Source organism: Rhagoletis pomonella, unplaced genomic scaffold (genome assembly GCF_013731165.1).
Source record: "Rhagoletis pomonella isolate Grant_MI unplaced genomic scaffold, Rhpom_1.0 Rhpom_scaffold_00004, whole genome shotgun sequence".
NCBI classification, from domain to species: Eukaryota; Metazoa; Arthropoda; class Insecta; order Diptera; family Tephritidae; genus Rhagoletis; species Rhagoletis pomonella.
Window position 1 is genome coordinate 83,306,635 of NW_023458558.1, and position 25,247 is coordinate 83,331,881.

Below are 25,247 nucleotides of genomic sequence, written 5' to 3' on the forward strand. Positions count from 1 at the left end.
GCGCATCTGGCTATAGGTTCTCCTATAAACCCCCAGTTTAGAATCGAGGCAAGAGGTCTGGTTCTACCCCAATTAACAGGAAACCTCCCGAAGTTTACAGTGGATCAAGGGCATTTTGATTCACTGCCCCCCTTACGGCTAGCCGATGTCAATTTTTACAGGAGTCAGCAAGTGGACCTAATTCTTGGAGCGGATGTTTACCCAGCAGTCATAAGGGACAAGGTCCAAAGGAATGTTCTGGGGTCACTCGTAGCGCAGGAAACGGTGTTCGGCTGGATTTTGACGGGACCAGTACCACCAACGACCACGAGGAGTTTCACTACTTCTGTGTCTCACGGCGCAGAAACTCCAACCCCCCCAGCTAACTCGGTTTTGGGAGTTAGAAGAAGTTTCCACCAAAAGGAAAATTACCCCCGAAGATGCGTTTTGTGAGGAGTTGTACGCTAAGACGACCACGAGGAATGAGCAAGGACGGTATGTGGTGGCTCTACCTTTTCGTCGGGAATTCCCAGACGAAATTAACCTCGGCCTTTCAAGGACTGGAGCAGCACGGCAATTCTTGCGCAGCGAGGCCGGTTATATCAGGAAACCGGAGTTGAAAACGGAATACGACCGGGTTCTGAAGGAGTACATCGAGCTCAACCATATGTGCCCCGTGAGGAAAACAGCGCAACAACCAGCACACAGGCCATACTACTTACCACATCACGCCGTCGTGAAACCGGACAGCATAACAACGAAGGTGCGAGTGGTGTTTAACGCGTCTTGTCCCACGTCAAATGGAGTCAGCTTAAATGACATATTATACCCCGGGCCAATTCTGCAAGCGGATTTGGTTTGCTTACTTTTAAAGTGGCGCTTATTCAAATACGTATTTAATGCAGACATCGAGAAGATGTATAGGCAAATTATGCTCCATCAGGAGCATACCCCATTTCAAAGAATTCTTTTCAGAGAATCCCCGGACGAAGAACTTAAGGATTACGAACTTAAGACCGTGACGTTTGGAGTAAACTGCGCTCCATATTTGGCAATAAGGACGCTACACCAGCTCGCAGATGATGTGAAAACGAGATTTCCACTGGCAGCAAAGATTTTGAAGCAGTATATGTATGTCGATGACGTCCTAGCTGGAGCCCACGATTGCACAACTGCAATACAAATGAGAGATGAGGTAATTGAAGCTCTTAACACCGCCAGCTTCCCACTAAGAAAGTGGACTTCGAATTGTAAGAAGATTTTGGCAGGACTACCCAAGGCGCACATATACAAGGAGAATTTCCTGGAGCTTGACGACATGAGTGAGACAAAAATGTTGGGAATCCGTTGGAACGCGGTACATGACATGTTTCACTTCACAGTACAGCCGATCCCCCGGAAGCAGGAGTATACCAAGCGAGAGGTTTTATCCTGCGTAGCAAAATTGTTCGATCCAGCTGGATGGCTCGGACCAATTGTAGTGGTGGCAAAGATCTTCATGCAGGAGATCTGGCTAACCAAAATAGACTGGGATGACAGTCTACCCCGAAATTTACTGCTACGTTGGGAGACCTTTCTGGATAACTATAAGCATATCCAGAAGGTAAAAATCCCCCGATGGACCCATTTTACGCCATGGGACGAAGTGGAGTTCCATGGTTTCTGCGATGCCTCTGAAAAGGCATATGCAGCCGCACTATATATTAGGGTACGCGATCGCGCATCAAACAATGCGCCCCACATAAACTTGCTGGTTGGTAAAACAAAAGTAGCACCAGTAAAAACGGTGTCTCTCCCCCCGGTTAGAGCTCTGCGGAGCATTATTACTGGCCGAACTAATTAATACTTTTATTCCGCAGTTTGAAGTCACGCAGCCAGTAATATACAAATGGACCGACTCCACGATCGTACTCTCGTGGCTTAGGAAACCGGCATGTACATGGACAACGTTTGTAGCTAACAGAGTCGCAAAAATTGATGAGCTGGTTGGAGTGTCAGGGTGGAACCATGTGGACTCTGCTGATAATCCAGCGGATCTTGGCAGCCGAGGCGTGTCCCCCCAGGATTTACTCGCAAGCACTCTGTGGTGGTATGGACCTAAGTGGCTGGAGCAAGATTCATCTACTTGGCCCCACCAAACCAATAGAAATCCATTAGAAACCGACCTGGAGCAAAAAACGGTACGGGCTCATGCGGCAGGCATCTCCGAGGAAATGGACATTCTGGAGCGGTTTTCAGACTTCTCGCGAGCCATGAGAGTAATTGCGCGAATTTTCCGATTTTTTAGAAAAACTCATCCGGTGCATAAGTTGGCCGCTAGTGACGAGACAGACGAAATAACCTCCGATGAAGTAAAGCAGGTAAAATGTCGTCTCATCCTTATTGCACAGAGGCGTCACTACGCAGATGAATACAGGGCCATCATCGCTTCAACGCCAATCAACGCGAAAAGTTCACTTCGCGCTCTCAACCCCTTCCTCGACAGGAACGGAGTAATGAGGGTAGGAGGACGACTGGCGTTAACGAACATACCTTACAGGGAACGGTATCCAATAATTCTCCCGTACGACTGCCAGTATTCAAGATTGCTCGTAAAATTCACACATCTGATTTCCTTGCACGGAGGAAACCAGCTCATGTTGAGAATTTTGCGGTCCGAATACTGGATAGTGCGAATGAAAAACGTGATTAAAAATTCAGTTCATAACTGTAAGGTCTGTGTTATTTACAGAAAGAAGGCGCGGGAGCAGTTGATGGCAGCGTTACCACCGGAACGGACTGAGGTATCCAGACCCTTCACCAACACTGGAGTCGACTTCACCGGGCCCTTTGAGATAAGGAGTTTTACGGGTCGAGCTTGTCGTATTACCAAGGGCTATGTCTGCGTTTTCGTCTGTTTTGCGACAAAGGCAATACACTTGGAGGCCACCAGCGATTTGTCCACCGCCACATTTTTAGCAGCTTTTGCGCGTTTTGTGTCTAGACGCGGCTGCCCGCAAAATATGTATTCGGACAATGGAACCAATTTTGTAGGGGCGAATAAGGCATTGCAACAGGATCTTAAGCTCTTTGTCACTGCAGCGGCCAACAGCACAACTCAGACATACGCTCATCAGGGCATTACGTGGCATTTTATACCTCCAGGAGCACCTCACATGGGAGGGCTCTGGGAAGCGGGGGTAAAAAGCTTCAAGATGCATTTCAGGAAGGTAGCGAACAACATGCGTTTTACCATTGAGGAGCTCTCCACGCTTCTGGCAAGAATCGAATCTTGTCTTAATTCACGACCAATCAGCCCCATCTCTGAAGACGCGGAATCAATGGAACCTTTAACCCCAGGACATTTTTTGATTGGCACCCCGCTACTGGCACTCGCTGAACCCGAAATTAACGAGAACCCGATGTCTATTGTCAACCGGTGGCAAAAGATCAAGGCGATTCACCAGACATTCTGCAGAAGGTGGAAAGCAGAATACCTGAAGGAATTGCAGAAGAGAGTGAAATGGCACTCCCCCCAACGAAACCTCGAAGTTGACGATCTAGTCGTCGTCAAAGAGGATAACCTTCCCCCAAATGAATGGCGACTTGGCAGAGTAACTAGGGTCTTTTCAGGTCAGGACAGCCGAGTACGAGTCGTAGAAATACGAACGGCACGCGGAATTATAACTCGACCAATTGTAAAATTGGTACTTCTGCCAGATTGACAAAACAAAATAATAATCGTATCTCTCTTTACAGAACTCAACGCAAAATGGTACGTGCAACCAAGAGCAACACCCAAGCTAACAAGGGCCAATACCGCTGCCCAGTGTGCCGCAGCAACCACCGCCTGGCTTTTTGTCGCGAGATGCGCAGGATGGAACCGGCCGAGAGACTGCGTGCTGTCCTCGTGCACCGCCACTGCGCCAACTGCCTGTCGCCGCATCACACGGCGAAGAATTGCGCATCGCCCCGAAAATGTGAGCATTGCCGAGACCGGCACCATAGCCTTCTCCACCTGGGCGAGGCGCCCCGAGATGAGGAAGACGTGCTACTGGGATTGGTCGAGCCAGAGATCCGTCAGCGACGACCGTTCCGCCCGTACACCATCCGGCCATTAGCCGAAACAAGCGACGAAGGTGAGGTGCTGGAAATCGACGCCGATGAAGAAGACCTTCAACAAGCATTGGGGGATGATCCCGAGCTTAGTGCACCGCCGGCATTCAGACCTGCTCTGTCGGGTGTCCGGTCGGTAGTGCAGCGAGCCCCAGCAACGAGGTCGAAGCGCCGAGGCGCACACCGACGCCAACGGCGATCCCAGCAACAACCCCACCGCCGTGGTGTGAGAGACGCCCGAGAGCGGATTACGGGCACGGCCCGTAGCGCTCCTAGGCTATCTGTCCTCACACCCACAGTAGCGGTTAAGGTAATGACCCGAGGGAGGACGCAAGTAGTGCGCGCCATCGTCGACCCAGCACAGTCCAGGTCGACAATATCGCTTCAGCTGGCACGCCAACTTCGAGTTTTGCCACGGGGCTATGCAGATGTGTGCAGGCTCACGCTCAAAGGGTGGCATGAAAGGCTGGATATTTGCGCCGACGTGCAACCAGGCCTCTCTCGGGTAACCCCCCCTCGCACGCTGGATGCCAGGATTACCAACGAGTTCGACAATTTTCGGCTGGCCGACCCGGGCTTTTACAAATCTAGCGCCGTATCACTAGTCCTAGGAGCCGAAATATACGCAATGATCCTGCGTCCGGGACTCATGCCAGCCACCCCCACTCGACCAACGGCACAGAACACAATGTTCGGGTGGATGATCTCGGGAGGCACCATCTATTAGTGGACTACCAGAAGAAATTGGCCTGAAATCCAAAAAATGAATTTTTTAATGAATTTATGAATTGTAAATAGCAAAATGAAATAGAAAAAAATGAATTGTAAATATCTAGTTAAGTTTATTGCAGCGACACTGCAAGGCGGGCGGCATGTTTACGCTAGCCCCCTTCACCTTAAGTATGTTTATGAAGTAGAGAATTTCACTTGTAGATGTCGCTGTGATCTAAGCGGGAACAGCTACTCGTTACTCGAGTTCCTTTTTCTCGAGTCCTGTTACCCGCCTCGGATGTTGGGTTTCGCCTTCTGCGATCGCCCAACACTCTGCCACTTTGGAAGAGAACTCCGAGCAATCCACAAGTAAGGTCCTCTACTATTAATCACTTTATATACCATTTTATTACAGCATTTTTTATATACACATATATACATATAATAAAGTGGCCGTTAGGCGCTTATATATATATATACATATATACGAGTAAAAGGTGAAGTGTTTTTATTTAATTTTATTGAGCGAATTTAAGCGTGTTAAATTCAACCCTCGAAGGACTTCAGGGATTCGGCAGCTCCTCGACCCTCGTTTGCCGCGGAATTCAAGAGGAATTCCCGGCCCCCAAATCATCCCGTCCCGAACAACGGCTAAAATGTTTTAGTGAAAATTCACATGCTTTATTTAAATATATCGCAAGAAACGAAAGACTAGTTAACACCATTAATTTATATCGAGTGTATATTCCTCATCATCAAATGAATCACTATTGTATATATCACCGGAATTCATTAATTTTAAGAATGCACATTGGATTTCTTTGCTTAGTTTTTATTATATTCATTGAACCAAATATTCGCTCTACTTCTGCATTACTTATAGGCAAAACAAGAAAACTAAAAAATAGGTTGGAAAGGTCAGCAAAAGGGTTTTCTCCTAGGGCATTTCGAAATTGATAAACTTCGGCCCAAAATTTTACAGTTGAGTCTAAATTACTCCAGGTATGTAACGTTAACCATTGCCATTGCATCTCTATGGATGTTATTTCGTCGGCATTATATTTGTGTTTTTGTTGCTGTAGTTGAACAAATACTTTTGGTTTAATTACTCTTAATGCATTTCCAACCGAAAAAAGTCAATTTTTTTTAGTGTGGCAATATTTGTAGGAAGGCGTTGGCGTAATTCCTTTATTAAAGTGATAATAAAATACCGACCATTTTCTCGAATTATTTTCTCGGCTTCGTGGTCAAAAGCGTTTGTGCTTACTTTTGTTTTTAAATACTCTTCAAAACTGTGATAAAACTGAGGAAATGGAGCAAGGTATGGTTCCAACGGGGAGCATATAGGATCAAATGTGTCCACGCTAATAACCACTAGGGAGCATAGATGCGAAAGTAAAACATTGAGTTCATTAAAAATCTTCATTGGGTCTGCATTATTGCTTTCGAACAACTTGTTTACTTTTTGCACCTGAAAATTAGGCAAATAGTAAAATCGGCTAAAAACGGCTAAATTTTTTTTACAAACCGGCTAACAAATCGGCTGCCGGCTAGATCGAATTTTCTCCGGCTAGTTGCTATCAAAACCGGCTAAATCTAGCCGGAAAACGGCTAAAATGGCAACGCTGGTCGCCACTCGCCAACATTTTTTTCTACCAAAATCTCTGAAGAGAAGTTACCAAATGTTACCAAATCTTCACTACCAAAATCTTCACTTCTTCAGTGAGAAAAAAATTTACTGAATAACAGTGCTATATTTTATAACAAATATGTATATACTTACAGCCCGGTTCTGTGCACTTAATAAATTCAATATTTTTATAATTTGTCAATTTTTGATTATTTATCAAGAACTCCCGGTTCTAGCACAGAAGTTTAAATCTATTTTCTTGATAAATTATCAAGATTGAAAATGCTATTGACAATTATAATAATACTTTTTATTAGAAAATATTTTTCTATCAATTAATTACTGCATGTGCCGTTATTCTCATTTTCGTTGTTGGTGTTTCCGACAGGGTAGGAGTATGATGTAATGTGGAACGATTTTCCATTATCCCTTGTCAAATTTGGTGTGGAGACAAACCGGTTTCGGCGTTGTACCATTTTCAGTGTAATTTTTCGTTCGGCATGTGCCGATACTTGGACCTGTGACTCACGGAATAATAGCACCGGCACACAAAAAAAGTGGCGGGTGGTTTTAACCGTTCGTTTGACTCGTACAAAATTTCGAGTAAATTGCGAAAATTGCTAATTTTTTTTTGTTATTTTTTCGGTTTTTCATAATTTACTGTACGTCGAAATATATGTCGGTAGGTGTCGAAACACATGTCGGTAGATGGGTCTGGTAAAAAGCACGCAACATTTTTTTTTTTGCCGGAATAAGCAAAACGATTTATGGACCTTACCAAAAATTGCCAGATGGCCAATATTAAAATGTGAGAGGGTATAGTTCAAAATTTATCGCAAAAAGTTGTTTTAAAAGTGCAGCCCTTGGTGCTGCCACTGTAATTCAAATATTTCCAGTATTTGAATATGATATGACTCTAATTTAATCGAAGTAATTTTATGAAAGTGTCAGTAGTGCTGCCACTGAAACTCGAAGAATTTTATATAATTACGCACATTCAAAACATAATTCATTTCTTTCTAGTAATGCAGATAGATATTTAGTTGCAAAAGTTACCAAAATGAAATAAAAGTTACCAAGTTACCAAACCATTTAAAAGTTACCAATTTTGGTAGAAAGTTACCAATTGTGGCAACCATGTCCGTGAGACTCCGTGTCAGTGTTACCAGGTCTTCGGCATGAAAAAACGTCCCTTTTTGGTCTGAAAAAACGTAATTTCCTACCCAAAAACGTCTTTTTCAAATGTATGCACAGAGAATTGCTCTTATTAAACTTTTATTGTATACAAGGGTACATAAGTATTTACTTAAGGTATATTAAAATATCATTTCGACAGAGCACATTTAAAATTCATGGTAAACTGCTTTGAGATCGTTATATAAAAATCATTTTATACATACACTTGTGATTAGCTGATTAACATCAACATTTTGATCGATTGTGGCTGTTTTTGTTTATTTAATGTTTATTATTTTTCCATAAAAGCCTAGCTTTTTATATAACAAACAAATTATAAATCCACATTTCAAACTTATTGCAAAAATTATAAAAAATCTGAAAAATTTCAGCTAGATTTTTACCTTTTTATTCAGAGTTTTAGGAATTTTTTGAGTATGCTATGAAGCCTATTAAATTCCAAGGTAATAATGTGCAAGTTTGAAGTTGCTAAAGAATCGCGTTGATTTTTAATAATTCTTTTTCTTGCAGCATTTGGTTAGGTAATCGGTTGTCGAAAATGCTAAATTACGGTCTGTAAGAAGGAACATAGCAATATTTCAGCCGTTTTTGCGTTCAAAACATTTCCACGGCAGTCTTAAAAAAGTCGCCTAATTTTTTCTGACTTTTTATGCTGCTACAGCTTTTTTGGTGCTTTTGCGAGAATCTCCAAATGACGTTAAAAACGTCAACCTGGCAACGCTGCTCCGTGTGCACCACTGGTCTAGACCAGTGTTGATATTTAAAATTTTTTAATCGTACTAAATCAATGTAACTTTTTGAGCTTAATTGTCTTTTTCACCATTACCGTCAATATATTACCTCCCCTTTTCCCTCAACCAAACAAAAACCATTTTTATGTCTACTACAGTGCGTTTGTTGTTCAGTTCATTGTACAGCTTCAGTTTGTGTAGAGTATACATTTCAGACTTAATTTAACGTAATTTATTATTGAGATCTCTTCGACTAGCCCATAAAGTCATAGCCAGTTTTGTCAGAAATCTCCACTTAGTTTCATTAATTTTACATTTAGTCTTAAATTATTTACACAAATAAATTCGTATATTATAATCAACGTTTTTAAAAGTACACCCCGCGACAAAATGCTCCAAACCGGGTAACCGCACAATTTTATCGCTGATGTACATATATTCAAAGATGAATTATGATAAAAAATGAATAGAGTAGATAGATCAAATTATATCCTTCTTCTTCTTCTTTATTGGCGCTGTAACCGCCTAAGCGATTTTGGCTGAGTCCCACAGCATGCCAGTCATTTCTTTTCTGTGAAAACTGACGCCAATTGGAAATGCCAAGTGAAGCAAAGTCCTTCTCCAACTGGTATTTCCAACGCAGAGGAGGCCTTCCTCTTCCTCTGTTACAAGCATTGCGGCCCGCGTTGAATATTTTCAGAGCAGGAGCGTTTCTGTCCATTTGAACGACATGGCCAAGCCAGCGGCGCTGAATTTTAATTTGCCGCACTACGTGTATATCGTTGTAAAGCTCGTACAGCTCATCGTTTAATCGTCTTCGGTATTCGCCATCGCCAACGCGTAAAGGTCCGTAAATCTTTCGCAGAATCCTTCTCTCGTAAACTCGAAGAGCCGCTTCATCAGATGTTTTCATTGTACATGCCTCCGCGCCATACACCAGCACAGGCATTATGAGTGACTTATAGAGTGTGAGCTTTGTACGATGAGACAGGACTTTACTTCTCAATTGCCAACTCCGTTATTATTGGTTGGATTTCAAGGCTGACATTATTATTGGTGTTAATGCTGGTTCCCAACTAAACGAATTCGTCTACGTTTTCAAACTTGTAACTGTCAACAGAGACGTGGGTGCCAAGACGCGTATGCTCTGACTGACACACGATGACAGGAGATACTTCGTTTTGTCCTCGTTCACCACCAGACCCATTCGCTTTGCTTCTCTGTCCAATCCCGAGAAGGAAGAACAGACGTAGCCCTTGTTTCTGCCGATAATATCAATGTCGTCGGCATACACCAGCAATTGTACGCTCTTGTAAAGTATTGTGCCTGAGCGGTTCAGTTCTGCGACTCTTATTATCTTCTCCAACATCAGATTAAATAAATCACACGAAAGGGATCCTATTTTGACGGAGCTAGTGGTATTGCTCAACGTCATTTTACATAGCCGTATTAGTTTCGCGGGAATACCAAATTCAGACATCGCGGCATAAACGCAACTTCCCTTCGTGCTGTCGAAAGCACGATCCAATTCTCGCGGGACTTTTCCAAGATTTGGCGTATTGTGGATACCTGATATATGGTGGATTTGCCAGGCTTAAATCCACACTGATAAGGTCCAATCAGTTCGTTAACGGTGAGTTTCAGTCTTTTGCACAATACTCTCGATAAGACCTTGTAACCTATGCTTAGAAGGCTGATTCCGCGGTAGTTGGTGCGAATGGCGGGGTCGCCTTTCTTGTGGATTTGGCAGAGCACACTTAAATTCCAGTCGTCGGGCATGCGTTTATCTGAACATATTCTGTATAAGAGCTGATGCAGGAACCTCATCAGCTCCTCGCCGTCGTGCTTGAATATCTCGGCTGGCAGGCCGTCATAGCCAGGCGGTGGGAGAACGACTCCATCGGGTGGAAAAGTGTTGCCTCCATAATAATTTTACATTCTGGACATCGGTAACTAGGTCGCCATTGTTGTTCTTACAGGAGTGCGCCCTGGTCTTGAAACCTTCCGTAAGTCGCCTAACTCTCTGGTTTAATTTTCGGGCGTTCTTCATGCCGGCCAGCATCTCAAGCTCTTCGCACTCACGCATTTCGGCCCCTCTCTTTTTATTGCGGCAAATACGTCTCGCTTCCTTCTTCAGTTCCCTATAAAGGTCCCAAATAGCTCGTGTTGCGCCTGATCGCAGCGCGGTTCTATAGGCGGCGTTTTTTCCTCTGCTGTGGTTCCACTCCTCGCGTATATCGGATTGTTGAAGATTGCTCACAGAGCGCAGGTGTGTGGGTCATGTGGCGAATAAATTGGCCGTCTATTTTGATTGCAGCTTATCGACGTTAAGCTTTCCTTGCATTGTTGGGCGGACATTTTTTCTTGCACAGAGGCGGGTGCGTATCTCGGCTACAACAAGATAGTGGTCCGAGTTGATATTAGGCCCTCGGAGTGTACGTACATCTGAAACGCTGGAAGCATGTCTTCCGTCTATCACAACATGGCCAATTTGGTTTCTCGTTTTTCGATCTGGAGACAGCCATGTAGCTTGGCGGATGTTCTTATACTGGAACTTAGTACTACATATTACTTTAGGGCCCCGGCGAAGTCGATCAGCCTCAGTCCGTTATCGTACGTCTCGTCGTGTAGGAGGAATTTTCCGACAGTGGCGCTAAAAATCCCTTACTTGCCCACCTTGGTATTAAAATCGCTGAGCACGCTTTTAACATCGTGTGTGGTGCTCATATGTACGCTCCAAGCGCTCATAGAGGAGATCCGTGGACGCCTCGTCCATCTCTTTCGTCGGGTCATGGGTGCAGAGGAGCGAGATGTTGAATAATCTCGCTTTGATGCGGATTGTGGCTAGACGTTCGTCCACCGGGGTGAACTCCAGTACTCGGCGACAGAGTCTCTCTTGTACCACGAATCAAACACCGAGTTTGCGCTCCTTTACGTGGCAACTGTTGTAGACGTTGCAAAGCTTCACACTTACCTTTTCTTGCCCCATCCATCGCCTTTCTTGGATGGCGGTGATGTCAGCCTTTGTCTTCCCGAGGACATCAACCAGCCGGGCAGATACACCTTCCCCATTAAAGGTCCGGATATTCCAGGTACATACCCTCAAATCATAGTCCTTTGAACGTTTGCCGTGGTCGTCATCAAAGAAACGGTGTATCATCCTAGGCTTATTGGAAATTTACTTTGGGCAAGGTTTTAACTTGGCGGCACCCAAGCCCAGCGCACGCGAAGTTTCACGCCTTCTCACTTTAGCTCGCTCCCAAACCGGTGTTTGGTTGCTACGCAGAGGATACGTGGTTATAAATATCCGGACGTTGTGAGCAGCGATTTGAACCGTACGCACAAGGATCACTTCTGGCCACTCCTAGGTGAATGGCAGTCAACAATTTTCCACTTCCGCGCACGCAACCATCCACCAACTATGCCAAACATAGTTTTAAATTAACAGCCACACACTTATACGATTTTGTTCCATCGATTTATTTGAGTATTCACAGTTTTTCTTCCTTACGTCTTGCGAAAATCGCAGACTGCCGCGTTTTGAGAACTAAAAAGACCAAAACGTCGCTCGAATAAAGAAACAGTGTAAATGCCACATACACTATTATTCGATAATTGCACCATTGGATAGACAATCCTTTAATCTATTAGAAAAATCTTTAGTTTTCTTAAATATCTCTTTGGCTCACTAATTTATTCCCGAAAAACGAAATTGCATTTGTATGGTTTGTAATGGTTTATAAAAACTTTCAATTCGTTTTTCTCAAAAGTATACTTTTCATGTTACATTATTTCATTATTCCAGCGAATTCCAGGAATTGAACAGGTGTGTCGGTGCCTTCATAATTAGTTTTATTACCGAGCGCACTTGTGCACGAGGGTATTATAACTTTGTTTACATAACGGTTGTTTGTAAAAGCCTCGAGGAATTAAGATAGATATATACTAAGGTGCCCATGGATTTTTTTTTTAATTTCAAGACCTACCCTCTAATTTCGTTCCTTTTTATGTGAAATATTATTGCCTATTTTTATAGATTTTTTAAAAATCGTTTAGAGGTCGCAACCTATCAATTTAAGTCAGAAAATACGGGTTTGGAGATTTGTCAGTTTTGAATGACTATTTTTCATTAAATTTTAAAGATCGAATATGCTGTAGGAAGAGGATTTATAGGCCTTTAAAACTTTGTATAATAGTGTCGCGACCTTTAAATGATTTCTAAAAATCTATAAAATCAGCAATAATATTTCTCATAAAAAGAAACGAAATTTGGTGGTGGGACTTGAAATTAAAAAAAGAAATTCGATGGTACCCTAATATATACAAATCGTCATTAAAAGTCCAAAACCGCGTATCAAGAAAATGCAAAACCTCTTATGTGACCACAAAAGATAAATTTTAAAACAAATTTTTTAAAAAGTTTTTTTTTTTTTTAATTTTAATCTTCAATCATAACACCCTTTAGGCTTGCACAATATTATTTATAGAACAAGAAATTGTATTTAAATCTCTTCGCCAACATGACAAATTAAAACAATGGATATGTCATACGTCATACGTTTCAAAGTGATACAAACAAGGAATACCATTTGTTTTCTTTAACTTTTTTGGACCATTGTATAGCACATAATTAGCTCTATATTTAACCGAAAAATGAAAACAATCAAACTGCTTGGTCCTGAAATATAAGCATTTAAAGAGAGTGTCGTTACGTGACAAAAAATGGAAGTAGATTATTTCTTTTCTTACAAAATTGCAAAACTCTGCGAATTGTGGATGGCTATTTTCATGAAACTTATTTTAATATGATTTGGAGTAATTCTAGTTGTTTTTAGAGTTTTTTGAATTAATGCAACTTGTTTCAATTTTCTTTTACAAACCCAAGTGTGAAACGTTACGTGGCGTAGCGTCACGTGACATAAATTTCCATCGTTATGTTTTTGTTAATATTGCTTTTAAATGAATTTTTAACGCAAATAGAACATGTATTTCATGTAGAATATACTTTATATTTTGCCTTCAGCGCCAATTCAGGGTGAATTTGTTGGAAATCTATGACTTATTATGTTTCAACTACATACGCCAAATTGGAACCAAATCGGACCATAAATACTGTTCTACTTACATAGCCAGTATATATTTTAAAACGCAGACAAATCGCCCCTTAAATACGTTAGATATAAGATTTTTATTTTTTTTTGTCGTGGTGGACCTTCCGATGGAAACACCCATATGTAGATACTATGAATGTATTGTCCTTTTATAACTTGACGACACTCACATATTGACAAGATTTGGCCATTTGTCTTAATATTTTTTTTTTTAATTTTAATTATTTGTTTATAAAAATGTAGAATATTACTTAACAAAAACCATAAAAAACCAAGTTTGGGTATTGGCGCAACACTTGAAAATAATCAACAGACTTTAGTTAAAATTTCGAACTTTTGACTTCGATTTTTTGGAAATATTTTGAGAATGCAGTTCAATTTTACTATAATAAAGTGAAAGTTTAAAGTAACTGGGACTTATGATTGATTTTTTGTTTTTTTTTGTTGACGGTGTCAGGCATTTTCTTTCATACGAAGGATTTTCGATGATTTTTTTTTTTTTAAATGGAGAAATGGGGCAACATCTTCAACAAAAAAATTCCCAAAAATCAATGGTAATTCCGAGCTACTTTAGACCTGCACTTTGCTATACTAAAATTGAATGGGCTACAAAACTGCATACTTAAAATAATTCTAAAAAATCGAATGAAAAGGTCGAAATTTTTACGAGAGTTTGTTGATTTATATTTAAATTTTGCACATGCATTGAAACTTGGATTTATTAGGTTTTTGTTAAAAAACATACCATATTATTATAAACAAATAATTAAAATTAAAAATATTAAGATAACTGGTGAAATCTGGTCATTATGTGTGTGTCGTAAAGTTATGATAATCACTATATGTATGTCGAATCGAACTTTCTGACACTATTTTTGTCTATTTCCGCGGTGAACGTAGAAATTTTTACTTTCAACTGCGTAACCAGTCAATTTTATGCGCAAAAAGTTATTAATAACTAGAAAAATATACTAAAAATTAAAAATAAATCTATAACCGTTCATTACCGTTCTTATTAATTTTTATTATAAGAGCATATTTTATGAAAACATCTGTATTCAAAGGTTAAAATAAATTAAGAAGTCCCGGCTTAATCAGTATTACCCCGATGTACTACATGATTAAAAGGATGAAGGATAGCAGAATGCCCACTGCTCCTAAAATGCGCACAAATTAGCCATAAATTGCCAAATGCATTAATATTCACGTAATATATTCATTTCATGTCAGGGAAATAACAGCAAAATGAGTAGAAATTAAATAAAAACTTGTAAAAACGCTTGCATTGCCACGTTAGTTACCGATATCGCTAAGGAATTGGATTTGAACTTATTTCTTCCATCTAAAATTTGTGAATATAATACGCTATATGAAATAAAATGCGTGTGTAACACCGTACACATGATAGAAGTGAAACTTCTTAAAAAAAAGATGTGTAAACATATGTTTACGGTTCAGCAAACCATTAGGCGATTGAGTTACATACATAGGTTTGGTTAGAAATCAAACAATAATTTCATTTCATCTTATTAATTTTCTGATATACATATAATTTATTTATTCATTTTCCGGTAACCTTATATGAATTCGCGCTTCTAGTATCTATAGGAGCGGGTTGTAATGGAAGTAATTGTGTGTTTAACAAATAAATGAAAATGTTTATAATGCAATCAATAGATCCTTACGAATTCGCCATTACCAAGGCACTTAGTAACGTACGCACTTTTGTTTGCAAAATGCATTTATTTTAGTTGAAAGAAGACAAATTCCTTTGTTCGGCATTTATTCTTACTCGCTTTCTATCTTCCTAGGCGAATTCATATAAACTTATCACGAATTCATATATTCATGTGGTAGCAAGAGTATAAAAACATAAAATTACCTTATAAATAAAAAACATAAGTATCACATGTATGCGTAGTCCAATTCACGAAATCATTTCATCGATCTGAGTAAAAACTGCATAAGTGCATAAACTCTATTTCGCGTTAATTGAAATCATGAAATGGTGTTCATTCATTCAGTTTCTACTCAAACGCATGAAATGATTTCATGAATTGGCCTACGCATAATGGTAGTAAATGACAGAATGAATTGCAACAAACACATCCTTTTGACATAATGCAAGCCGAAAACATTGGTTCAAATCAATCCGCATTTAAGTTGGACGTTTTGCCCACAAACATTGCAATTTTTCGAGCAGTCTCATTGTAAAATCTCATTTTTACAATTTCATAGTTTCGGCTTACATTTATAAAATTCAACGAAAGCACGTAACTATTTCGGCTAAGTTATCCACTTCCGGTTATTTAGTGTACAAAATAAACGAAAATTAAATGAGTTTGTACAACATGGCCATTAATGTAGCGATAAATTGTACAACTTGCCAGAAAATCCAAATTTTTTTATCTTTCATACAACCAAGACATAAATTCACACAAACGGTGCAATCTAGAGCAAAATAACACCAAGTTGAACCAACGGTCGCTACTTTTATGGCTTTCTTTAAGAAACATCGGGCGAAAATTTCAACTGCTCCTGTAACACTACCTTATATAAGTTGACCTTCCCTGCAGGGAAACCGCCGACTAGTGAATCCAATTTCTAGTTCCGTACTAGGTCTTTATCGCCAAAAAGGAACTAGTCCGATAGGAACTATATCTCCGCCAGTCCAAAATCGGCGAAAAGTGGTACTTTTAAGAAACTAATTTTTTCAGTTTTTTTCACTACAAATCTATATCTAAAGTGACGAATTTAGAAATGGTTCGGAACTATAGAAAAAGGGATGCAGAACGAACTAGATCCTATTTGTCGAATTTAGAACTATTTCGGAACTATCGAATAAGGGATGCAGCGGGGGCTTGTTTACTTTACATAGATATGTGTTCGGCGGCTTTTTCGTTCAAATACGCTTCTATTCTGTGCTTCGCAGATGCTATTTCATAGTTTGGTAATACAAAACAAAGCTTTGTGTTAGCATATTAACATCTTGGGGCCATCTGGAATCTAACCAATAACAGCGAGCACCTCTGCAAAGTCAGCTACAGTAAGGTAAGTAAACGTACATTTCTTACAATCATTCAAACAAATTAAAGTTCAAATTGAAAAAACGTTTCTTTGAAAATAATGTAAAATCGCACACGGAAGAACCGAAAAGATTGAAAAATCATGATACTTTTTTCTTTCGTCTATCGATTTTAGAACTGGTTCGGAACTATAGAATTTAGGACTAGTTCGGAACTATTGAAAAAGGGATGCAGCGGGGGGTAACTGACACTTCCTAGGACATCGCCATGTTAAATTCGCCAGTTGCTTGCATGCAAAAGAGATTTATCGCGAACCAGTACTGGGTCTAAATGTACTAGAAGCGCCCCAGTTCAGAACTAGAGATTTTCCCCACAGGGTGGTTATATTCCAGAAGGTCCCAAAATGTTAAGATGCTAACACAAATATTAGTTTTGTATTGCCAAACTATGAAAAAGCATCTGCAACGTGCAGACTGAAAGCGTATTTGAACGAAAAACCCGCCACGCAAAAATCTATTTAAAGTAAACAAGCCCCCGCTGCATCCCTTTTTCAATAGTTTCGAAATAGTTCAAAATTCGCCAGATGAGATCTAGTTCGTTCTGCATCCCTTTTTCTATAAAAAAATTTTACCACTGGCAAATTGCTGTGGGCTAAAATATATATTTATATGTATAATATCGTCGGTCCCTACGAAGAGTAGCACATTTCACTATTCGCGTGGAAGACTAGCACATTTCACTATTAGCGTGGAAGACTAGCACATTTCATTATTCGCGTCGAAAAGTAGCACATTTCAGATTTTTGCGTGGAAGAGTAGCACATTTCGTTATTTGCGTGGAAGACTAGCACATTTCAGATTTTTGCGTGGAAGACTAGCACATTTCAGATTTTTGCGTGGAAGAGTAGCACATTTCGTTATTTGCGTGGAAGACTAGCACATTTCAGATTTTTGCGTGGAAGAGTAGCACATTTCGTTATTTGCGTGGAAGACTAGCACATTTCAGATTTTTGCGTGGAAGACTAGCACATTTCAGATTTTTGCGTGGAAGATTAGCACATTTCGTTATTTGCCTTGAAGACTAGCACATTTCAGATTTTTGTGTGGAAGAGGGATACGCAAGGCAGTTCATTAAGGTTGTAGCAGCCGTTAAAAAAAAAAGTTACATAAATATGTATGTTTATACTATAATTATTTTTCTTCGGTCATGCTGAAAGTTTAGTGTTGTATATGGAGCCTTTTGGCCGGTTATTACAAGTAAAATAAACGTTTATTTTTCCTCCTACACCTTTCGACATTCGCGTCTTTCTCAGGGAATCTTTATTTATAAATAAATACGAAAAAACATATACATACAGTATCATATCAAGAGCACCCCGTTTCAAAGTGATATTATTTATGTTATGTTTATTTATTTACTTAAAAAACCTTCAATTAAAATAAAGTCAATTCTCTTAAAAAAATCCATATTGGCCCAAGTTTAAAGCCCAGGAGAATACTAAAAAAACTCAACAAATTTTCAACAACGCAAACGCAAATGAAATATTTTCCTTCGAAGAACTGTCCAAATATTTTCATTGGCAAAAAATTAAGATATCACATGTACGGAAAATTACAATAAAAAATAGCAAAAATCAAGTAGACATGGCAGTAAAATACGACTTTATGCAAAGCGAGGAGAAGTTGAACCTAATGAAAAAAAATGTTCAATGGTCAACCATGAAACACTGTAAATTGCCTAAAGCTTACAAGGGAAAAATACCTTAAAAAAAAAAGAAAAGTGGATGATATTCAACAAATGATTAGTAAACGGTATATACCGTCTGAATTTCATGATTTTCATAATACAATTAAAGAAATATAGAATAAACGTTTGAATTTTCAATATATATTATGCTTTTATGATTTACTTTAAACCGGAGACGTGCAGTTTTCGCGGCTTAACAATCCGAAATATGCTACTCTTCCAAGCGAAAATCTGAAATGTGCTAGTCTTCCACGCAAAAATCTGAAATGTGCAAGTCTTCCACGCAAATAACGAAATGTGCTAGTCTTCCACGCAAAAATCTGAAATGTGCTAGTCTTCCACGCGATTAGTGAAATGTGCTAGTCTTCCACGCGAGAATCTGAAATGTGCTACTTTTCGACGCGAATAATGAAATGTGCTAGTCTTCGACGCGAATAGTGAAACGTGCTAGTCTTCCACGGTAATTTGAGATGTGCTACTCTTCGTTGGGAGCGACGATATGTACGTATGTAAAATATGTATGTATATGTGTAATTTGTATTTTAAAAAGTAAAAAGAGCAAACATGTTCTAAGCAAGGAGAAAGTAAAAAGAGCCGCACTTTGCTAAGCAAACAGCCGCATTTGGCTCAAAGAGCCACGTTTGCCCACCGTTGGTATAAAGATTTTTAATTAGATAATTGTTTAATAAATTTTACTACAATAGGACCTTGCAAAATTCGGAAAATCTCTTCCCGTATATACAATGTAAATAATAATGCCGAATATGTTGTATGTGTTCCTTTTGTTGATATGCATAAATTTGATGCACGATTTGATTTGAATTTATTCGGCAATGTCGTCATATATCACCTTCAAACATGTATAAGCGACATGATATAAACTGGCACTTGCATGATGTGTTACATGTCGCTATGTTTTGTAGTTCAGGCCTTTAGTATCTACATATATATAATTGCTCAGTCATACGAGTTAGTTAGGCCGATCTGTAGCAACCACAGAATTGAGCTATATATCAAACTAAAATGCAAGCTGCAGTTGCAGTTGACCGTGTTTGTCAAAAAAGTAAAAAGCAGCAGAAAAGTCGATAGTGAGTAATATAATCTATTGAAAAATATTAACCACCTTTCCATGGAATTCAGATTCAGAAAAGTTATTAGGTTTTATTCATAGTTTTAAAATATATTTCACGAAAGCAAAAAATAAAAATAGCTGAGATCCCTTTCTTTTTTAAACACCTAGGATATCACCGACCATTAAAAAGGACCCTGAATGACTGCAAACCTCAAAGCATTACACATTTTTGTATGTGATTTTTAAAATGAACGATCCAAAATTAGCCGGTATTCATATTTAAAATTTTTTAGAACCAGTGGTTGAATTTTTTGCACTGAAAGGATACCCTTAGTATATTCTACGCCTGCGAGGCGTATACGGAATGGGTATTTTTTTAATTTTAGCGCAAAATTTGCTTTTTATTTTGTTGTTTTAAATAAATTTGGTTAAACATTTTATTAATAAAACTATGTTTTATTATTAGTCAAACTCACAACTTCAATATTCTTTAAAAAAGTAAGACAGGACTAAGTATATTTTAGCTCACAGGTTATCTTTTAAGTGTGTTAAGGCTTTACGTTACTCCCAAATAGATTAGGCTTCTAGGGTTAAGAAAGCTTTAGTTTGAAAGTGTGTGTGTGTGTATTAACTGCTTTTCACCATAAGCGGCGCCAATTTTCAAATGATTATTGCATTTCAGATTAAGACTATTACCAGATATTGTGAAAGGTTGGACTATACCTTAAAGATCACGGTTTTCTCATGGCCCACTGCACGACGCTTAGAGTAGAGTAATGTCTTTTAAGAACTTAAAAATTATCCTGGGTTATCAGGTGTCTAGCAATACAAGATTAATTCTTGTCTTTCACGAAATTCTTTAAATAAATTTTGAGCTAAGTACTCTCCTATAATTTACCTTTAGGTTTATGCATTTTAAGAATACATCGAAAATTTGTTTTAGAGAATCAATGTGAAATATTTACAGAAACGATTAACCGGTTTAATAAACCGGTTCAATAATTTTTGTAAAACAAATCCACAAGTACATATCGTCCCCCGCATGCCAGAAACATGAATGTGTAAAGATGAAAATTTTGGGATTTTTTTTAATGTCGCCCCTCCCCCCCTAAATTCGATCCTGGCGACGCCCATGTCGGTCCCTACGAAGAGTAGCACATTTCACTATACGCGTGGAAGATTAGCACATTTCACTATTAGCGTGGAGGACTAGCACATTTCATTATTCTCGTCGAAAAGTAGCACATTTCAGATTTTTGCGTGGAAGACTAGCACATTTCAGATTTTTACGTGGAAGAGTAGCACATTTCAGATTTTCGCGTGGAGTAGTAGCACATTTCACTATTTGCGTGGAAGAGTAGCACATTTAGGGTTTAAACTAAATCGTAAAAGCATAATTTATATTGGAAATTCAAGTGCTTATTTTATATTTCTATAATTTTATTATAAAATTCATGAAATTCGTAGGGTATATAGCGTTTAGTGATCATTTGCTGGAGATCATCCACTTTTATTTTTTTTTAAGGCATTTTCCCCCTTTAAGCTTTATGCAATTCATATTGTTTTATGGATAACCATTGAAATTTTTTTTTTCAGTATGTTCAATTTCAATTAAACTAAAGTTCATTTAAAAAACCTTGTAAATCCACGCTTAAAATTTTGTAGAAATCTAAAAATTCAACTAATTTTCATTTAAATTCAAATTTATTTACTCAGCAGTGTTACAATTTTTTTGAGTATGAAGCTTTACAGCCGATTCAATTTTAGTGTGACAAGTTTCAAGAGCCTTAAAACCTTTAATTCTTTTCGTCGCATTTGTTACCATATAACGAATAAACACAATTTATTTTTATATGGAAGAAAACCGCAACAACGGAAATGTTTAGCCACTTGAAACTTGCACATTATTGCAATAAAATTGAAAGGGCTTTAAATCTATATACTAGAAAAATTCTGAGAAAATAAATTTGACATTTGGATGAAAATTTTAGATTTTTTTAGTTTTCTACAAAGTTTTAAATTTGGGATAATATGGAGTTCTTCAGAGAATGAACTTTATTTTAATGAAAATTCTTAAAAATAAATAAATAAACATAAGTGGAAAACAGTATCACTTTGAAATGAGGTGCTCTTGATATGACTGCATGTACATTAGGGTGGTCCAAAAACAGTAAAGTCGGAATTGTAATGCTCTAACCCCCTAGGATTATTCTATAAAGAAAAAAAGTGTACCACTATTTTTTTATTTCAAAATCAAAATATATTTAGAGGTCACTCAAAGCGCTCAAAGTTTTCCGTGTATTTTTGTATGCGGAAAAAACAACTTTTCGTAGAAATGGTATAGAATTCTTGAAAATCAATATTTTTAGATCGGAAAGCTCTGGTTCTCTTCAGGAGACTTACAATAATAATACCCAATTATTTATTTAACCGAGTTTTAATACTAATGATTTTATATTTGTACCATTGCATTTTTCGGGGGTTTTGTGGGTTTTTGGAGGACCTACAAATTATAGTTGCGATGAAAAAATGGTTAAATAAACAATTGGGTATTATTATTGGGAATCCTGCAGATGAAAAGAGTTTTCCGATAGAAAATTATTAGTTGTTTTGAATTCTATACCATTTTTACCAAAAGTTTTTTCCCCCATATAAAATACATGGAAAACTTTGGGCGCTTTGAGCAACCTCTAAATATTTTTTGATTTCAAAATAAAAAATAGGGATATATTTTTTTAAAACTACGACCCAGTGGACCACCTGGTCCTCAAGTTTTTGCAGGGTGTTTATCTGTACAAATGCACTAATCGCGCGCTGTGATATTGTTTCAAACTCAGCTTTGAAAACACATTTTAATGTATGGCTGTAGCTGAGTGTGCAAAGACGCTTGATACAATTGGTTGCTGCCAAGAGGGTCCGGGTCCAATTACCATCAGACGTGAACATAAAATTAAATTTTTTTCTTCTTAATTAAGTTAAAACATGTGCACAGACAACATTTATTATTTATAACGTACATACTCAAATTTAAAACGAGTTGGGTTGGTGCTATTTCATATGCGCATTTTCTTAAATTTAGCACGTTTTTTTATTCTAAATTTTTTTTCCCTCGGTGTACTGAAGCTCAGTGTACTGAAGCTTATTTATTCAAAATTGATGTTTGCAATAACTTTTTAGCAAGAAATACCTTTATATCAAATTCTTGCAAAACGGGCGTGACCCCGCCCACTTATGACCACATATGTGTATCTCCGTCACGGTTCTATAAATGTCTACCAAACTCGGTACAATTATTATACATGGCCCACGAAATCAAGACGTTGAAAAGGTTCGAAATCGGACTAAAATTTCAAGAAATACCTTATCCCGCTTTCCCCCCGGTTTACCAAATTGGCACTTTTTAACTTTTTCAGATTTAATAAATTTTCTGTTGTGAATGTTTTAGCCAATGCTTCAATAATATTGTGTATACAAATTTAAAAACTTCGGACCCACGTTTTCAAAGTTATGATCAGAAAAGAAATAGGTACATCATATTACCCGACTTTCCTCTACCTTCACATCATTTTTGCGTGATACGTAGAGATTCTTGCATGCGGTTGGTGATGATTTCGTCATGTAGATTACCAGATCATCCTCGTAGCTTGGGTGTTCAGTGTGAAAAGTAGTATGTCGTCTATAACCCTGGTCCACAAAGTGGGACCCCATTCTGATTTTATGTACTTTTAGTTGGTTGATCTACCAATCAAGTGGTAAAGTCCAGGGACTGCTTGTAGGCCAAGAGTCATCTTGCATAAGCTAGGGATCTGGGAAAGCAGTCTAAGCCGCTTGTGTGACTCCGCTAAAAAGACATCATAGCACCTCATCCTGGAGTGTGAGGACGTTATATGATCAATATACAGTGTTGTGAAGAACTGAGGGTACAATAGACCTACTGCTCGAAGTGTTCAGCGTGTTCAGCGTGAATAGACTATTGTTAGTTGCGCTTGTAGCAGGAAAAAAATAATAATTACATGCACACAACATTCATTCAAAAGGGTATGGAGAGTAGCGTTTGCATGCTGCATACCAGGGATTGGCATTGGTTGATCGTCAACTGTTCATACTCATTCAATACCGCTGCTTTGTATGACTGAGCAGCGGCGTTGGCTTAGTAGTATCGATACTTAAACGAAATTACAGCAAATACCGCCACCACAAGTGAACGATGCTTATAACTGCTCATACTGATATTGACTTCGGCAAATCTGTACTCTGAATGATCGTGCACGAAACCAGCAAACGTGGCAGTTGAACGGCTCCGAAAACATGAGAGTCATAGAGAGTGCAGAAGTCGTTTGACTTGTTGCTGAAAATCATCTGACTTGTTGCTGAAAGCCATTTGACTTGTTGCTGAAAATCATCTGACTTGTTGCTGAAAATCATCTGACTTGTTGCTGAAATGACGACGAATGTGGTAAAGGGTAATTTATCGTCTCGTATGCATGTATGTATGTATTTATAGCGCGTCTACCATTCAATTGCATTGCTCACTGCTGGCTAGTTGTGAGGAATGTGCATACGTACGTATGTATGTATGCACATATCAATGCTTCATTTCAAACAAGCAAGTGTCGTTGAATGTTTTTGAACTACAGTATCATCACTTCGGCAACACGTCAAACGCACCTTCAGCAACAAACCAAAGGCGGCGGCTTGACTTCTGCAACAAATCAAGTTAGCTAACTGCGGCATCTTGCCTTCACCAGTCTTTCACATAAGCTCTCATGCTTTCGGCAACCGTCCAAAGCAGTATCGTGCTTTTGGCAGTCGATCAAATACGGCGGTTGCTGGTTTCGTGCATGATCATTCGGAGTACAGATTTGCCGAAGCCAATATCAGTATGAGCTGTTATAAGCATCGTTCACTTGTGGTGGCTGTATTTGCAAGACGGCACGTTTTGCGGTGGTGTTCATTCATCCTCCGTTTTTAACGTGAGTAGGCTTAAAGTCACAAAAACAGCACCCTTTGCCAATCCCTGCTGCATACTAGTACATGCAAAGCTGCTGTGGACAATTCTTAATCGAATTTTTAGTATGCTGCATTAAAAATGTAAAAATGCGAAAATGCAAATGCGTCAACAGCGAGCGGCAAGTCTATAAAATGCAATTAATATATCTACTGTTTAGCTTTGGCTGCAACATTGTTGTAACCGGCCACCAGCCAGTCAATCGCATACCTAGCAAATGCTACAGGCGGCGATTTAGTTATTCAGACTTCCTCACTGCAGTGCATTTCAGTTTGCCCCATTGAATTTCAAATGAGAGCGAAATACAGTCTATACACTGCGCTTATCACGTCAGAAGTCTATAATAACAGTAACAACAGCGAAAAGAACCTGAAAAATGAATGAGGCTTGTAAATACATATATGAAAGCATGCATATGTATTTTGATTAGGCCCTCTTGGGACGGTTGGTTGGCATTGCTTGGAGGCCCAGTTAATGCCGAATAGTCAAAGCTTAGCAAAATGGCGCAATGCATATGTGTGTAAGTATGCGTGTGTGTTCCTGTGTATCGCCTTCGGTGCACTAAATTCAGTGTAGCTTAACAAGGCATACTGAAAATGGTGCACCTTTAATTAAAACCTCTCTCACAATTCATGTTCACTAGTTAATGCTTTAAACTCCCCCCTCCCCACTTCAGAGTCAACAATGTTGCACACTTGCAAGATAAGTAAAAACGAAAAATTCAACTAGCTGAACCGCCTTAGCAGCTTGAGCGAATAGGCATCCGGCTTTGGCGTGGCAATTTTCCTTTATTTGCTTATCCGATTGCGATTCGACATTATTATTATTGCGTTATACGTTCAAACTGCATATAAACTTCCATGCCATATTCTTTCATTTAACCGAATGAGTCGCCGGATTGATTATAGAATCCTTAAAAACATTTCTTCTTTCCCTCTTGC

The 25,247-nt window shown here is 38.8% G+C and overlaps 1 protein-coding gene across 1 annotated transcript in view; it reads left to right on the top strand.

The window, feature by feature from the left end:
* Positions 1-895: 895 nt before the first annotated feature.
* The window catches only part of LOC118738358, a 40,636-nt gene continuing 16,284 nt past the window's right edge, over positions 896-25,247 (top strand). Inside the window, exons 1-3 of the mRNA XM_036469279.1 lie at positions 896-1,732; positions 1,839-3,397; positions 3,718-4,206. Coding sequence (XP_036325172.1) covers positions 896-1,732; positions 1,839-3,397; positions 3,718-4,206 — 2,885 coding nt within the window. The remainder of the gene's footprint in view (positions 1,733-1,838; positions 3,398-3,717; positions 4,207-25,247) is intronic.